Raw genomic sequence first — 15241 nt, 5'->3', positions numbered from 1 at the left:
TAGTTATCACTAAAAATTCTATCTCCATTTACACTCATACACTCAGTTATTGATTTGCTGATTAAGAAGTAATCTGTTCAGATTTATGCTATGGAAAGATTTCCTTTTATTCCCCCAATTATGGATTTGAAACACTGCTGTGAATAAGATTTGAATTTTAAGCTGACTAAGTTTCTTCACCATTTTAACTGCAGATTTTAACAGCAGCTTCTGGCTACTTTTATGTACCCCAAAGGTCCAGTAATGCCAAAGGGCTCTTTCGAACTATTTGGAACAAGTGATGGATATCTCTTCACATGCTTAAGATTTTTGTCTGAAATGCTTATTCATATGGATGGTCCCATTGACTGGAGTAAGGTTATTTGTATAAATTCCACTTGATCTCAGCAAGAATTATGGAACTGGACCCCCAGTGACCTCTCATAAGTACCACAGTCTGGGTCGTGTTAAAGTTGTCCATAAGAGCTTTAGAAGGTATTTTCAGATTTTGGATTAAAATGCCAAAATGGTATTTTAATCTGGTTACTCGAAACATTTTTTGAATGATTAGATTTAGATATCTGCCTATTCTGAGTGTAGGAAATAACCATGGTGTTATTCGCAACAACGTGATATCTATGAATAAATGTTTCTTTTTAAAGTAGTAATTACTGCATATGTTATCTTGCTGTCCTCTATTTTACCTGAATTTAAAATCCCAAATGCTCTCCCCCTGCAGCTATTCCAGAGTTCTGCAGCCCAACTGAAAAAGAAACCATTAGGCAGTATTTTGACATACTTTGGGATTGACTGAAAGCTTCTGGTTAATAGCAGAATATAAGGGTTTGTGCAGCTGTTCAATAAAGATTGGATGCCAACATGCTTTTCTTGTACCTTCAATTCAAAAAGAAGCTGCAGATCCCAAAAGCCGATTTCTGGACTGGTTTAAACCCAGTGTCCTATGTGTGTCTTGAAATAACAAAATATAAAGCTCATACATAGTGTGGCAGTTTTCAGAAGCACTCTCATGGGGGTGTTCCCTGTTTAAGGAATGCTGAAGCCAAACAGGTAGCATGTTTTGTTTCAGTACAAAGTCACACGTGTCCTGTTCTTGTGCTCCCAGTCTTTGTTGTTCCTCAGATTTATACCAGTAATCCTAACAGTCCTTGTGTCCTCTAATGTTGAAAAGGCTCCTATGTAAACACCTTATCCAGTAGGCTGACAGGGTGCTTCCAGGGTGCTTGAAAATTCTGAGGATCATCCAAACGTTTTTATTACAGAGGCAGTGGAGAAGATATATTCAGTCACAAGAGGAAAAAAATTCCACAACCTATTGCTTGCAGATATAAACTTTCAGTATTATTGTTTCCATTTACCTTGCAGTCCTGCCCGTTTTGTGTACTACAGTTAGTTTCAAAATGATACCTGTCCTCTGACAAAAATAGAGAGCAACATATACAGAGATCAGACTTGCAGATCCTTTTTTCCTGTTACAAACAAAATGAACTTGATGTTCTCTAGCCTCACATATTTATTTTAAGTATAAAATAGTTGAGCCTTCTTGACGCAAAACTAAGATCATTAGTATTTGCAGTACATTATGAATGTGCATCCCTAGCACACTATGGTTTCTGGCATTGCTTCCACTACTATTTGATGCATTGATTTCTTTTGTGTTTTCCTTCTTTAATGTAGAGTGTGGTTGATTTATTTCCTAATCCATGTCAATGTGAACTTCCTTGGGCTGCTCAAAAACTTACACTTCTGTAATTCTCCTACACACAGCAAGAGGCAAAGGGAAAAGTTTTTTATTCATTTAGTAATCTGTTTCTTTTCTTATTTTTTTTCCCTCAAATCTCAGCTTGGAAACCAGAAAGTAACTGCCCCTGTGATGGAGGTAAATGCTTCACAGACACACAGACAAACAGCAACAGAAGCTTCTCCACTGCCTCTTCCTCCCGTGGTACCAGTTAACAGAGCCTCTTTCTCACCAGACAGTGGCACCCATCTAGTACCATATTCTTTGCCAACGCTTGATGATTTTTTGCCTCCACGCTTTTATAAAATCCCAGCCCTTTCACAGTTTTCATATAAATACCCATACCTAGCTTCTGAAAGTATCCACAGGAACGAAACAGCATCTGTAAGCACAGATTCTGCCATGAGTGAGTGCTCCTCCCACACAGTGAGTGAGTCTTCCACAGCCATTCTAGATGAGCTGCAGACTTGTAGCTATGATACTACTGACTGCTCTGAAACACCTTCCCCAACCTTGAGCCAGATGTCTGCTGTGTCTGATGGCACCACCTTAACCAACACTGCTGCTGCTTCTCATGTAATTATGCTTCCTTTTTTTCCTCCTCCATTTGTTCAAACAGGTAGTCAAATGGCAAAAGAATTCAAACTTGTCTGTTATCCTGTTATACAGACAACTGTTCTGTTAGTATTCTTTTGTGTGTGCTTGTAGTCTGACAGTATGTTTTGCAACAGTTGTTTAAAAAAAGTCATTGGCATAGCAGCTTTGGTAATAAGAAGATGATACTAAGTTGTACAGTTGTATTGTCAGCTAAAGTGTATCAAACACTTTGCTTAAAATAAATGAAAATAAATTCAATACCTGTTGCAAATGCATTAACAGCAGGTAGTATGTAGAGTTTGAAGAGATTTGTTTAAAGTATTGTTAACAATGTACAGGTCTGTGGAGTTTGTAGCCTCTGGGCTACCACTATTTTTGGTTTATACTGAGGTACAGCTTTCAATAATATAACTTGCAAATTCATAGTAAATGTTGGCAATATTTAATGCAGTTTTTTCCCCAGCCATGACCACTGACTGCACGATACTGTTTTTCTCTCCTCTAACTAGCCTTTTCCTCTCCTAAGCACAGTTTCTTATATGAATGAACTTCATAATCTTGTAGTACCCAAGTGTCCTGTTACTTTTGTCTTAGTTAAATCAAGGAAAAAAACCAGCCTGCAATTAGGCATTTCATATGTGCATTCAGTTTTCTCTACCTTAGTACACTCATATATGGGTGGAAAGAAGGTATGGAATTTGGGTCAAATCCTGATCCCTTCTGATTTCTTTTGAGATTATTTGCATGACTAAAATGAGTCAGAACAAAGCTTTTATTTAAATGGAGCAATTCATTGCTGAATTGCAAAGTAGAAAGATGCTCTGAGACCAAAGTTTTACTGGGCCACAGCAGTGTTCAAACTTCATACAACTCCTTGAGCATGTTATCATTTTCAAGTCTGAGAAGAGAAATAGTATATGTATTTTTTAAAGTTTTGTATATATTTTACAACCATTTTGAGCCCAAACTTGCACAGTCACCTGGAGAATCAGTGCTCTGTTGTCAATGCTCTGGATGCTGTTAAAAAAAAGTAATATTATAACAGGCATGTGAAAGCTGTCATTCCTAACTCTTGTCACACAGTTCTGCAACTTTGTTTTTGCTTTTACATTTTTTCTTTTTGAGAGTCAGTACTGTGAATCTGCATAGAGTAGTTGTAACCAAAGATACCGTAACTGTTACAGACTGGTACATGTAAATGAAGCACAATCACTACATAACCATTTACTAGCTATGGGAAGCCTGGAACATTTATATTTTCTTCTAAAATAATCAGCTAACTGTTTTTGTTTTCTTTAAGCAGTATTTTTATAAGCTGAACTGAACAATCCTTCTTTTTTTTCCTTTTTTGGATAGTCTCCCTGTAGAGGGATATGTTGGGTCAGATATGACCACCACTTTCTCTCTTACTCGTGGCAGTTATGAGCATAACAGCTGTTCAGCATTAGAAAGGATGAGCCTCCCCTCAAAGGACAAAAGTCCACAGACAGTCTTAACAGCCCCACACAAGATTAACTACTGGCAAGACCCACCTCTGCAGTATAGAAAAGTCTTCGTCTCCCATCCTCTGCAGGGGAGGGCCAGATGACTGTAAATGTATCTGTGAAATGAGAAAGTGATGGGAAAGCTGGTGGTATACATGCACGTGCTGCTAGTAGTTCTCCTCGTGTAGTGATCTTCAGTCAAAGGAGACTCCTGTTGGTTTCGTAGATGAAAACTGCTGAGGTAACAATAAAAGTGACATAGGATTGTGCCAACCAGCACTGTACCTGCATAAGATGGAACCATGCTTTCAAAGACATTATCTCCACATTGAAGATGTTTTTTAATTCTTGAGGTCCTTAATGAGAGCTTAGGCAGAAAGGTTTTCTGAGAAGAAGAAACAGCATCAGGAAGAGCTGAATCAACAAAACTGTAAAATGCTCCAGGCAAAAGGCAGAGCTAAACATAAAACTGTTGTTTATTTATTTGCCATACTTTTAGTCACAGATTACAGCTTCTTTGAAAACCTGAAGTATGAGAATCATTATTCTTATTTGGGCTTATGCTTAGAATTGGAGTTATAATCAGAGAGCTGCTGGTTTTGGAAACTATTTTTTCTGATTCTATTCCAATCACAGACATTTCCCTTATAAAGTAATTTTCATGAGTTCTTTATGGTGTTTTGTTTTTTTTTTTTTTATGTAATTTAAAATTGTGGAATCTAATGGAAACTTGGAAATGGAAGTGCACATTAGATTTTTGCCTCTTCCCAAGTTCCAGGACTGTCTTGAGCTTCAAGAATTGATTCTGAGTATTTTAGGCTAATTCAACGTCTGGAGGCTGTGCAGCATGGTTGCACAAAATTGCCCAGACATCTGTAATGCTACCTTGTTGCTTTTGCTGCCTGCCTCAGCAGAGAGAACCTTACAAAACAGCTTCAGCCCCATATAGGTGCTTTGCTCTGCTCTGATTCAAAAGTCCGGAGACTTGCTCTTTCTGATGCTCAGGCAAATTAAAAGAAGCTCAAATCTGGTACCTAAGAGGAATATTTACAAGAGACTGATTACCTAGAAGCAGAAGTAGTAGGCTCTGCTAGCAGATGAGCACAGTGTGCTGGAGGAAAAACTGGAGGAATTTAGGGACATGAATAGCATGAAAGAGATGAGGATTATCTTCCCAGTAGACTAGGAAATAAGTGCATTTTGGTGAAAGTTATTTTCTGTATCATCTTATTTTCCCACAAAGGAGATTATTTAGCAAAGTGAAAGGTCTAGTTCACAAACAGGTGTTTTAAGATTTCATTTCCTTTCCTTCCTTAAAAGCAAACCCAGAAATATTGTATATGGACATGCCTCACATTTATGACTGATGTCCATCAGCTACTTGCGTGGATCCTGTTTTCGTGATAACGTGTACTGCTTAGTATAAGAGCTTTATTGTCTAAACCAGCCACATGGTAAAGCCCAGCTTTACCCAGAATTTACCCAGAATATTTTAATTTTTTATTACAGTAATTCGTAAGAGTTGCTTTCCAGTTGGCAAAGAACTTAGGCTAATTCTGCTCCTCTCCTCAGTGAAACAAAAGCCATACAAATTGAGTAAGAAGGTGTAAGGAATTTTTTTTGTAGGAGAGGGTGGTGTGAGAAAAACCAACTTAATTAACATTTTGGTTCTTAACTTTATTGAGGAAATACTTAAACACAAGTTTTTAATGGAGACATCACCACAACACAAATCCTTCAGTTCAGTTCTGAAAACAGGCATCCTTAAACTGAGAAACCCTGAATGCATCTAGGAGTTCACATGATGTCTGCATAGGAGCCAGAATTTGTTTTGCTGTCTTAGCTATCAGAAACTGAGCCATTAAAAATTTCAAATCAAACCAGTAATATCCAAAACACAAATGTATACAAGAGGTCATGAACTATTTCATTTTTCAATGAAAACATACTATGTCTTTTAATACATTTTTACTTAATGCTTTGCTGCTTCAGATAGTCTTATGTTTTATATCTATAGCAGGTTTTATATGGTTTTTTTTTTGTTATATAAATTTGAGCAAAGTTTGTAGCACTTCTGATTTTGTTCAGATTTAAAGAGAGTTCTGCATTAAAAGAGGTGTTGCAGAGAATTTATCTCCCTTTTCTGATGAAATAGTCACCGCTCTCTAATTTCATTCAATGCTTTCTCAGTATCTCTGTTTTGATCCTTGCAATGCTGCCTGTGAAAGTGCTACAGCCCAGATGTGGCAATTCTAAACCTGGGGTCAGGGAAGCAGATTGTTTCAGAAGTACCTCTTGTGACTGAAGCCTAAACAGCTTGTGATGTTGCTATACTGCCAGTTTACTTAGCTTCCCCATTTATTTATTCGATTTTGTTCTGTTGTGGGGTTTCTTTGGTTTTGTTTTTTTTTTGGTGCTGTTTATTTTTATTATGATGAGTTACATCTCAGCATCCCATAATCACTCCACCTGACTTCCATTTTTAAAAGAAGCTTTGGCTCACTCTTTTTAGCTAGTCTCAATAAGACTTCTCCCTTTGGTCTGCACATTAATACCCATAGGGCTTGAGCATGTGCATTAAGGAGTGAGTCATTTGTGGCAGGCAGCCTTTGTCACACAATGAGAGGAACTTTTAATGCCGTCTTCATTTTGCATTGCTGTCAAACCTCTTCAGACCTTGTTTGTTCTGTCTTCATCACCTTGACCATGGTCTTTCTGTCACCTTCCCATAATTTCAGCATGCTTCACAGAGAGCACATACAAGGAGAGAAGAGGGGAGGTACAAGGTATATTGAGGAACAACATATTCTGCGCCCCTTGTGATGAGTTTTGTATTTCAGTGAATGCAGATACCATAATGGCTAGGGCTCCTGAGAACCAGTAATCGGTGTGCAGATGACAGTCTTGCATCACTCTTTGTTTGGATGACAGTCAGAGGGCTTTGTGTGTAGTTTAATGGCATGTTGTTTTATTTCTCTCAGGCTCAGATCACAGTGAATGGGAACTCTGGCACTGCTGCCAGCCCAGTGAGTTACTTTCAAAGGCCTTTTTCCCCTTCTTCAGCTTACCCTCCACCAGCTTCACTCAATTCCAACATTGTTATCATGCAGCATGGCAGGATGATGGGTAAGCCTCACACAGAATGTTTGCTTTATACATTATGCAACATATTCCAATTCACATGGCAAAGACTGCAAACAATTGCAGAGTGCTTCACATCCATAATAAAGGTATTGTCTATTCATCTACCTTGGGAAGTAAATGCAAATAAATAATACCATTTATTGTTAGGTACAGTAGTGATCCTGAACTGGAGTTACTATTAAGTTTTATTATTTATGTATGTGAGAGTGACCTCTTGCCACCTTTCTACTAGCTTTATCAAGTAAAGAGCATATATCAAAATAGCTCAGCCTATGCAGCCCCTTCAGATTTTGCCTCCTTTAAGAAATCGAGGGCCAACTTTGTACATTGATTTTCCCCACAACTTCCATAATCTTCAGTGTCAATGGTGCCGACAGCAGGAGGGGCTCTGAGCTTTTGAACACCTAAAGTTGCGTCAGTCTATAATTACATTATGTATTTTTATAGGGCATTGGTTGGGTTTTTTTAAAGATGCATGATCAGCCTTAGAAGGGATCCTTGCTGGTATAACCCGGTTTGCCAGAACAGTCATTTGCTGCTGCTTTTTTCGACCAGTGTCTTGCATATTCAGATCAGACTATACAAGCAAATAATTTGAATGTGAACCCAGAGCTTATTTTTTTTGGTTTGTGTGTGTGGAAATTAGGTGACAGTCTCACTCTGAGATTTACGGTTTACACAAATATTGCTATCCCTATAATAGCAGTAAGTGCAAAAATTGAACACATGGGTTTCTCCACATCCCAGAATTGTAGGTTCTTTGATTGCTTATAGTTTGCTGATCTAAATACCTACTAATTCTGTAGGTCTTTAGAAATAAGTAAAGTGTTTTCCATAACTTTTGCTCATGTATGATGCTGAAGTTCTATGCTCCACAGTAACAGCCTGAGGTAATTCTCCTTGCTCGTGTAAAACTCCCACTGACAGACTTAGTTCAAGGCCTACAAAGAATGAAGGATCAAATCCAAAATGTTTTCTAAATTTAACATCATGCATTTTGGAAAAATGGCCCAAATATTTAGCTGTTTGCCAGGGGGAGTTGCCCCTCTCCATATATGTGTAGCCCTGGATTATTTACAGGATTTCAAACTTGAGTCAACAGCTGAAACAGCCATGCCAAATCCAGTTCTCTGTAGTAGGAATGAGCAAAAATACTCCAATTAAAATTAGAGCTTTCAGTCAGTAGAGCTGCTTTTGCTGATTTACATTACGTTCAAGTATTTTGCTTCAGAAGAATCAACGCATGTTAATGTGAAAGGCAATTGTAATCTTCACCAGTAGTGTTAGAATTTATTTTTATTCCCTGCGTTCATTTATCCTGCAGTGAAATGTCTCACAAGCACTGTACCTGCTCTAGCAAAAAAAAAAGCTGTGTTATAGCAGCCCACTAATTTATTGAAACATGCTGCCTAAAGGAGTAGGGCTCTTTTTCCTGCATATAGCAAAGAAGTACATTATTTGCAGCAGTACAAACTTCCACATGACACATCCCAGCAGTGAGATGCTTTTTGTTAAATAAACTGCTCTGAATTTTAGAGGGAAATGGTAATAGTGACATGTGAACTTCAGTAAATATATAGGAAGAGGGCAGGGGTAGAAATATTGCAAGTCGCCACAAACCGGTAGCAGCCTGCATGGATCAGCATAAGTGCTGTAGGTGGATCATCAGATTGCTGCCCAGGTGCCAAGTTACTATGATCCATTATGTGGAGGCTCTTAAGCATACCAACATAACTTTAAGAGATGAAAATTGCATGTCTGAATTAATTTTAAAAAATATTCACGCATCAAAGCTTACCACTTCTAGACGTGTATCGCCTAACTTTTTGTGGAGGGCTGTTTGAAATCTATTGCTGTGCTTATAGAACAGCCATTTTCTATAGTTTGCTAGACTTAGCAGGGGGAGAAGTTTTGAAATTATATCACTAATTTCAAGCATAGGAGAGGTGCAAGAGTTTGATTTATAAGAAGGCGGCTGCCACTTTCTCAGTAGATTTTGCTACATTTTTGGAGGGTTTTTTTCTTTCCTTTTTTCCGTAAAATGCTGTGAAAAAGTACCTCTGATCTAAGATGATCTGAGTTTAATAGCTTGTCTGGTCCTTAAATAAGTTTATAATGTAACATTAAATAGGGCAAAGCCTCAGCTAAAATGAATTTTTACTAAGCATTGTATATGTATATGGGTAAGATTGTTGTCAGTCTTTGTACAGCATAATGAAATGGGGACGCGTGATTCAACTGCCAAGTATGATTATTGTAAAGTTATACAATATTCTGTCATGTTGTCTTTACAGAGTCCACAGAGTCATACTCACAGCATGTTGAGACTGTTGGCAGTGCCACCACCACCAGTACAATACCAATCTGTAGATCCTCAGAAGAAGAAAAAAAAATTACAGTCATTAAAGCTCCACATTATGCAGGGATTGGCCCGGTGGATGAATCGGGAATCCCTACAGCAATTAGAACGGTAGGAAATTCTGGGAATCTGTGTATGAACTCATACAACGAATTGATTGTTAGTAATGCATTCTTCTAGTCTTATATAATGTGGAATACAGTATGCGTAATCAGCGAGCTCATGAATGTAATATTGTGTGCTGACAGAAAAGGAGAATGCTGATGGAAGCATAATTGGGCAACCTCATGTTTCTAGTTTTAATTAGAAGTAGCCAAAAATTTGTGTCTCTCTTGCTTCTCTTGTAATTCTTGCCTTTTGGAGATAGGTATTAATTGCATTGTTTTGTTACGTCTAAAATAAACTTTAGACATACTCTATATATGCATGCAAGTATACATATATACGTGTGTGTGTGTATAAAATTCTCATGCTCCTGCATTTTGGGGGGCAATGGTTCTCGTGTCCTCAGGGTAGTGTAGAAATTAAGTTTTGTTCTGATAATAATCTAAGTGACTAGGATTTTGGTGGAAGTGCAATATATAATCACTGTGCCATTTAAACGAACAGCATGGAAGCCCTTTCATTGTGCCTAGCCGAGTTTTGATCATCTGGCACCAGTTCCTGCGGTCCCAGGATGTCGAACTGAGAAGTTTTGTTTTCACTATGCTGAAGCATTCTTTCCACTTTGCTGTCAGGGCAGCCTCTTCTGGCTGGTCTAGAGAGTACAGTGGCAGCTGCACTAGGTCTGGGGAGGAGTGCTTACTGCCCTTCCCAGCCAGAGAAGTGCCGTGCTAGATGGAGAAAGAGTAAGAAGAGTGGGAGCCACGATGAAAGCGGCAGAGCCCTTGCAGGTGAAGTCTTTCTGAGGTGCAAGGATGTAGCAGCTGTTGGATGCACCCTCTCTGCCAATACTGACACAGGGGGTTGTGTTGCATTGCCAAGAACTGCTTCAATGGATTGAAAAATTGGGGGGGGGAATCGGGAATTGATGGAGAAAAGCAATAGGAAAAAATCAGAATAAGTGGTAAGATGGGAACAATTTTTATAAGAATGGGGGGAAACTGGCATTTCTTGCTTTATTTTTGGTAGTAAAAGTAATGCAATCAGAATCTTTTAAAAATAAAAATCCTTTGCAACTGTGGACTAGCTTCCTACCCCCTTTTTAAGTAAATAGTCCCTATGCTTTATATAAGATAATTATTTTTGTTCTTTTTTAGTAGCAGATTGATCTAAGAGGGTGTATATCAGTTATATAAGATTATAACAGAAATCCCCCTCAAGTGTCCTTAACAGAGTTGGCAAACTGCCAACCTGTATTTAACTTTCGGATTGTGTGGTCTGAGTTTCTCATAGATTTTCTCCTAAAAGCATAACTTAATTTGAATTAGGACATTCTTCAGCTGGATCTGCTCTGGTTTTTGTTATATTTCCATTTCAAACTATTTTAGAGCTTGTAAACTTAGCATTGTAGAAATGATTCACACAATGAGGTATGAGCTAAAAGATTATGGTAGCACATGTGTGTGAGTGTGTGTCTCATGCCACTTTGTGTTCTTAGGACTTACTTAGCTGGAAGTGAGATTGTTTTCAACTTATTTATTTGAGATCACATTTTAAATGTGGATGAATGTATTTGAGCCCTGTATACCCCAATCATGTAAGAACATCTTTACACCTCTCAGAAGTGCAATACTATGCAAAATCATGCAAAAATGTTATAACTGCATTTCCCACAAACAGTAGAAGGTAGGATGTATCATTCACTCTTTCTCCAAGGTCAGTCAGCAATCCAAATAGGAATCTTCTCCCATAAAATGCAGCTTCACTCCATCTGGAGAGCGAGAGTGAAGTTTTCACATTAGTTAATTTTGTTGCTGCATGCAAGGTTTAAAAGTTTCCTATTCTTCCATTGTTATGAAAATTGTGACAGTCTATCAAAAAATCAGTAAATGCAGGTTCATGGGTGATAGGCAACATACACACTGTGCTCCAAAACACTATGCTATTCAAAGGTAAGCATGCAAGTCAGAACCTGGGAGTATCTGTATTCCAGATTTGGAGGGCTTTCAGGAGCAGGGAGATTTTCAAGCTGTGATTATCATCTCCTCCAAGTCTGTCTTTACTCTCAGAACATGGTTTGTGACAGCTGTTTAGCCAAGGAAATAAGAGTGATGTTCTCTTTCTATTCCTGCAAACCCTCTCTGTCCAAAGCTGCTCAAAGGGGAAGGATTCCTATAAAGCTTTCCCATCTCTCAGAACCTTGATCCCATGTTGGCATGTTCCCTCCATACCATTTCAGCTCCTCCCAGCTCTGGGAAGTGCAATTCTGAAGCCTGAAAATTCAGATCATTGTTAAGTTCTGCCACCATGCCAAGCCCTGCCCCACAGATGTTGAAATTCCAAGGCATTAAAAACTAAGTCTTTGGAAAAGAGAGGACAAAATGCTGTTCACTCAGAAAAACATTCAGTCAAATGGCACCACCAGACTTCACCACTATGACGGGATCCTAGGAAAAGAAAAAACATATTCATGGAAAGTGGTATGACTGCAAACACAGAGGGTCCACTGAAAGTCTTAAATGCCTGCTTTAGTTGCATAATTTCTGATGGATTCTAGGAATACTGCAATGATTATGGACTTTCCTAAGTACCAACTGCAGGTACTACTTCTGTCCTCTCTACATGCTATTTGGCTGATTGTTCATTCACATATGATGATACCATATTCCAACATTTAATTGAAACAAATACAATGTATGCAAAACAGGATGGCATCTGAATGGCCTGGTACATCGTGAATACTTCTAATTCCTCAAAAAAAAAAAGATTGGTACGTAAGATTAGTGGATATAAATTGAGTAAATGCATTTTTAAATTAATTTATTCCTTAACTAATCCTATCTGGCTTATAATGTAAAGGCAAATTACTGGCTGAGGCTTTAAACCTCAAGGTGAGGAGGGAGATGAGAGAAAAACATTCAAATGTCCAGAAAGATGTTGGGAGTCTGCCTTCTCTGGTTACTTGGGAGCTTATCCATACCTGATCTCCAAGTGAAAGCCTCCTGTGGATTTGTGGAGGACCTGACTGATAAGGAGGATCTGGCAAGTGATATCTGTGCACCTTTGTCCCTTGGCAAAGAGTACGGTCATAGCAATTTACAATTTATTCACCTATCACTGATTCAAGCTCTGTTGGAAGACCCTTCTTGGCCTAATACAATTAGAAAGACAGTTGCAGTATCATGGGACCACTGCAGGTTTCTACTGCTGTGGGAAACGAGTACCATCACAGAGGTTATGCACATCAACATGGATTCCTTGAGACGTTCTGGACCTCCTGGTAAACTTTTGAATATATATTAGAGTACCAAACCAACACATTTGTTTCAAATCCAGCTAAATTGCTCTCACCCGTGTTTCACAAGTATAGATGTTTCATACCTTTAGGGAAACAATGTTAAATCACAAAAGTGTGATTCACTAAAGATGGCATGGTGCCAGGAGAACACACTCAGATCTGTAGAGCTGAATTAGTGGATTTTCACTTTTTCATGGTAAAGAGCAGTGGGCAGAGTGTTTGCAGATTTAGTACTAGCTAATGCAAGATCATGCACATTAAGACTAATGCATTAAAACTTGCATTTCTGACTACAGTGGAAGGAGCAAAATTTTTAGGACTTAAGAATAATAATACTGAAAACATGTTTGCCTTTATGTTATCTCCTTTTCTGAAATATTATCATCCTATCTCAAAGAAGATGGCAGCAAAAGAGAAAATGCAGAAGAGTAAGAGATAAAAAGAAGCACAAGCAAATGTTGATATGAGTAGAGTTCATGAAGTTTGGGACTGCTTAGTTTACAAAAGTAGGGGTAAATACAATTTAATGAGTGGTTATTGAAAGGTCTGTTGTATTCTGTTTTCTCAAAATAGAAAAATAATTAAAATTAATTTGCTTGGAAAGGGAATTTAAAACTGTTGAAAGAAAATACTGTTTGTTTACAATCCTAATATTAGCTCTTAAATATAGTGTTGTCTTAATTCTTTACTCAGTAGTATTCAGAAGTTTTTTTCCATTATTTATAATTATATTTTGAAGACAATCTATGTTGGAAATTGCCAGGAGTTCAAAAGAAGCTCTTCTTACACTCTCATAATTGCTGAGGTGTTTGCATTTTACTGTAAAGTATCTGACATTTGTCGTGGTCAAATATAGGGCACTAAGAAGATAAACTCTTGATCTGGCACTAATTCCTATGTTCCTAACCACTGTACCCTCCAAGATCAGACTCCAAAACTGACTCAGCCTTCAGGGTCTTCCAGAACTTGTTATAGGAATTCCTAGATGGAAAGCATAAAAACACCATTTGAAATAGATGGTATGAAAATGATTATATTAAAAAGGGAACAAACCATAACAGGCTTTGTGTCCGGAATAATATTAAATGTCTGACCTGATCTGTATACACAGGGGTTTTGTTGGGTGGAGGTTTTGTTGGTGGTGGTGGTGGTGGTTTTAATTGTTAAAAATTATGTTTTATTTAGACAGTTGACAGGCCAAAGGATTGGTACAAGACAATGTTCAAGCAAATCCATATGGTTCATAAGCCTGGTAAGTGTGCTTTTGTTATGGCTAGGCAGTTCTCAGTGGCATTAAAAAATGCACTTTTCTGCATTTTGATTGTCTGCTATGTGAAAATACAAGTGTTCACCAAGTGTCAGATAATGAATCAAAGCAAATGGGTTGAGTTTACTGCAGAGAGAGCTATTTTCCTCTGCCAAAGGCTGAAAATTTCTAATGTGTTTATTAGTAAAATGAAAGTGATTCCAAGTCACTGAGTATGATTCCAAGTCACTGAGAGCTCAGTGAAGTGATCCCCATCTCCAGTTTGAAGGATGAGAAATTGGCTGCTGTAAATCTCCTACCATACCAGCTTTCTTTTGGAGAGCTCCTATGTTAGAACAGCTGAATATAAAATGTAAGCAGGAAAATTCTGGCTTTGAACACTAGTCACATAGTAGATATTTGAGGTTGCTTTTTGTGATAGGAAAAACAGCTTAATAGTCTCTAGTAGAGGGGAGCTGACTAAAGGAAGAAATTCAGCTTGAGGAAGTGAGAAGAACTGACAGAAAGCTGTAATTTGCAATTCAGTGCTTACCGGTAAGTACACAATATAGGTGACATGACCAGAAGACACCCTTTTACTAATAATATTGTAAAATTAGCCCATGGTAAGTGTAATGGGACAAGAGTCTTCAGAAAACACCTGTGGGATGAGCAAAAGAAATAGAGAGCTTGATTGACTACCAAGCTGCTGTTTGTATTTGCAAAAACAAATCTGCATTGCTGTGATAGACTGGCATGTATTGCACTATTGTAACGTGTATTTCTTTTTGTAGATGACGACACAGACATGTATAATACTCCATATGCATACAGTACTGGTAGGAGTTATTCCCTCATTTCAAAATGAGTCTTTTGTTAATGTCAGCAAGTAACGGGGTAGTTAACTCTTCGCGCTTGCTTTTATAATGCTTACATAAACACCTTTTATCGTCTTGTTTGATCTCAGTTGGTGTTTTTTCATGCCTTTTTTCCCAAATAAAACAGTTTAATTTTGGTTTCATTCTTACCACAGAAATGAATTGCAGCTGTGCGCTTCTTACTGCAGATGGGGTACAGTGTAATACTGTAGTTTCTTGATTACACTGCATTTATTTTCACTAGTGATTGTGAGTAACGCAGCCTTTCCTCATCAAAATGGAAAGGGAGCTACTGTGTGAAAGTGCAAATGCTAACTGCTAACATGGGAAGACAAAAAGGTTGTACTGAAAACAACTTTTAAGATATGGAGTAAGAGTGTCTAATAAAGATGATT

General features: G+C 38.0%; 1 protein-coding gene across 16 annotated transcripts in view; it reads left to right on the top strand.

The window, feature by feature from the left end:
* The window catches only part of SORBS2 (sorbin and SH3 domain containing 2), a 149210-nt gene that overhangs the window by 89048 nt on the left and 44921 nt on the right, over window positions 1-15241 (top strand). For 7 of the 16 annotated variants that reach the window (XM_062633063.1, XM_062633129.1, XM_062633350.1 and 4 more), the window contains exons 8-12: window positions 1841-2314; window positions 6801-6945; window positions 9258-9433; window positions 13908-13974; window positions 14763-14807. In XM_062633063.1, coding sequence (XP_062489047.1) covers window positions 1841-2314; window positions 6801-6945; window positions 9258-9433; window positions 13908-13974; window positions 14763-14807 — 907 coding nt within the window. Of the gene's footprint in view, window positions 1-1840; window positions 2315-6800; window positions 6946-9257; window positions 9434-10068; window positions 10216-13907; window positions 13975-14762; window positions 14808-15241 lie in introns of those variants that run through there. The other 9 variants (XM_062634240.1, XM_062633517.1, XM_062633997.1 and 6 more) reach the window with 6 other exon arrangements.

Source organism: Pezoporus occidentalis, unplaced genomic scaffold (assembly GCF_034315485.1).
Source record: "Pezoporus occidentalis ecotype Australia unplaced genomic scaffold, CSIRO_AGI_Poc_V1 ctg1, whole genome shotgun sequence".
Lineage (NCBI taxonomy): Eukaryota > Metazoa > Chordata > Aves > Psittaciformes > Psittacidae > Pezoporus > Pezoporus occidentalis.
Note: the sequence above shows the minus strand (reverse complement) of the source record. Positions and strands in the feature narration are given on the sequence as shown.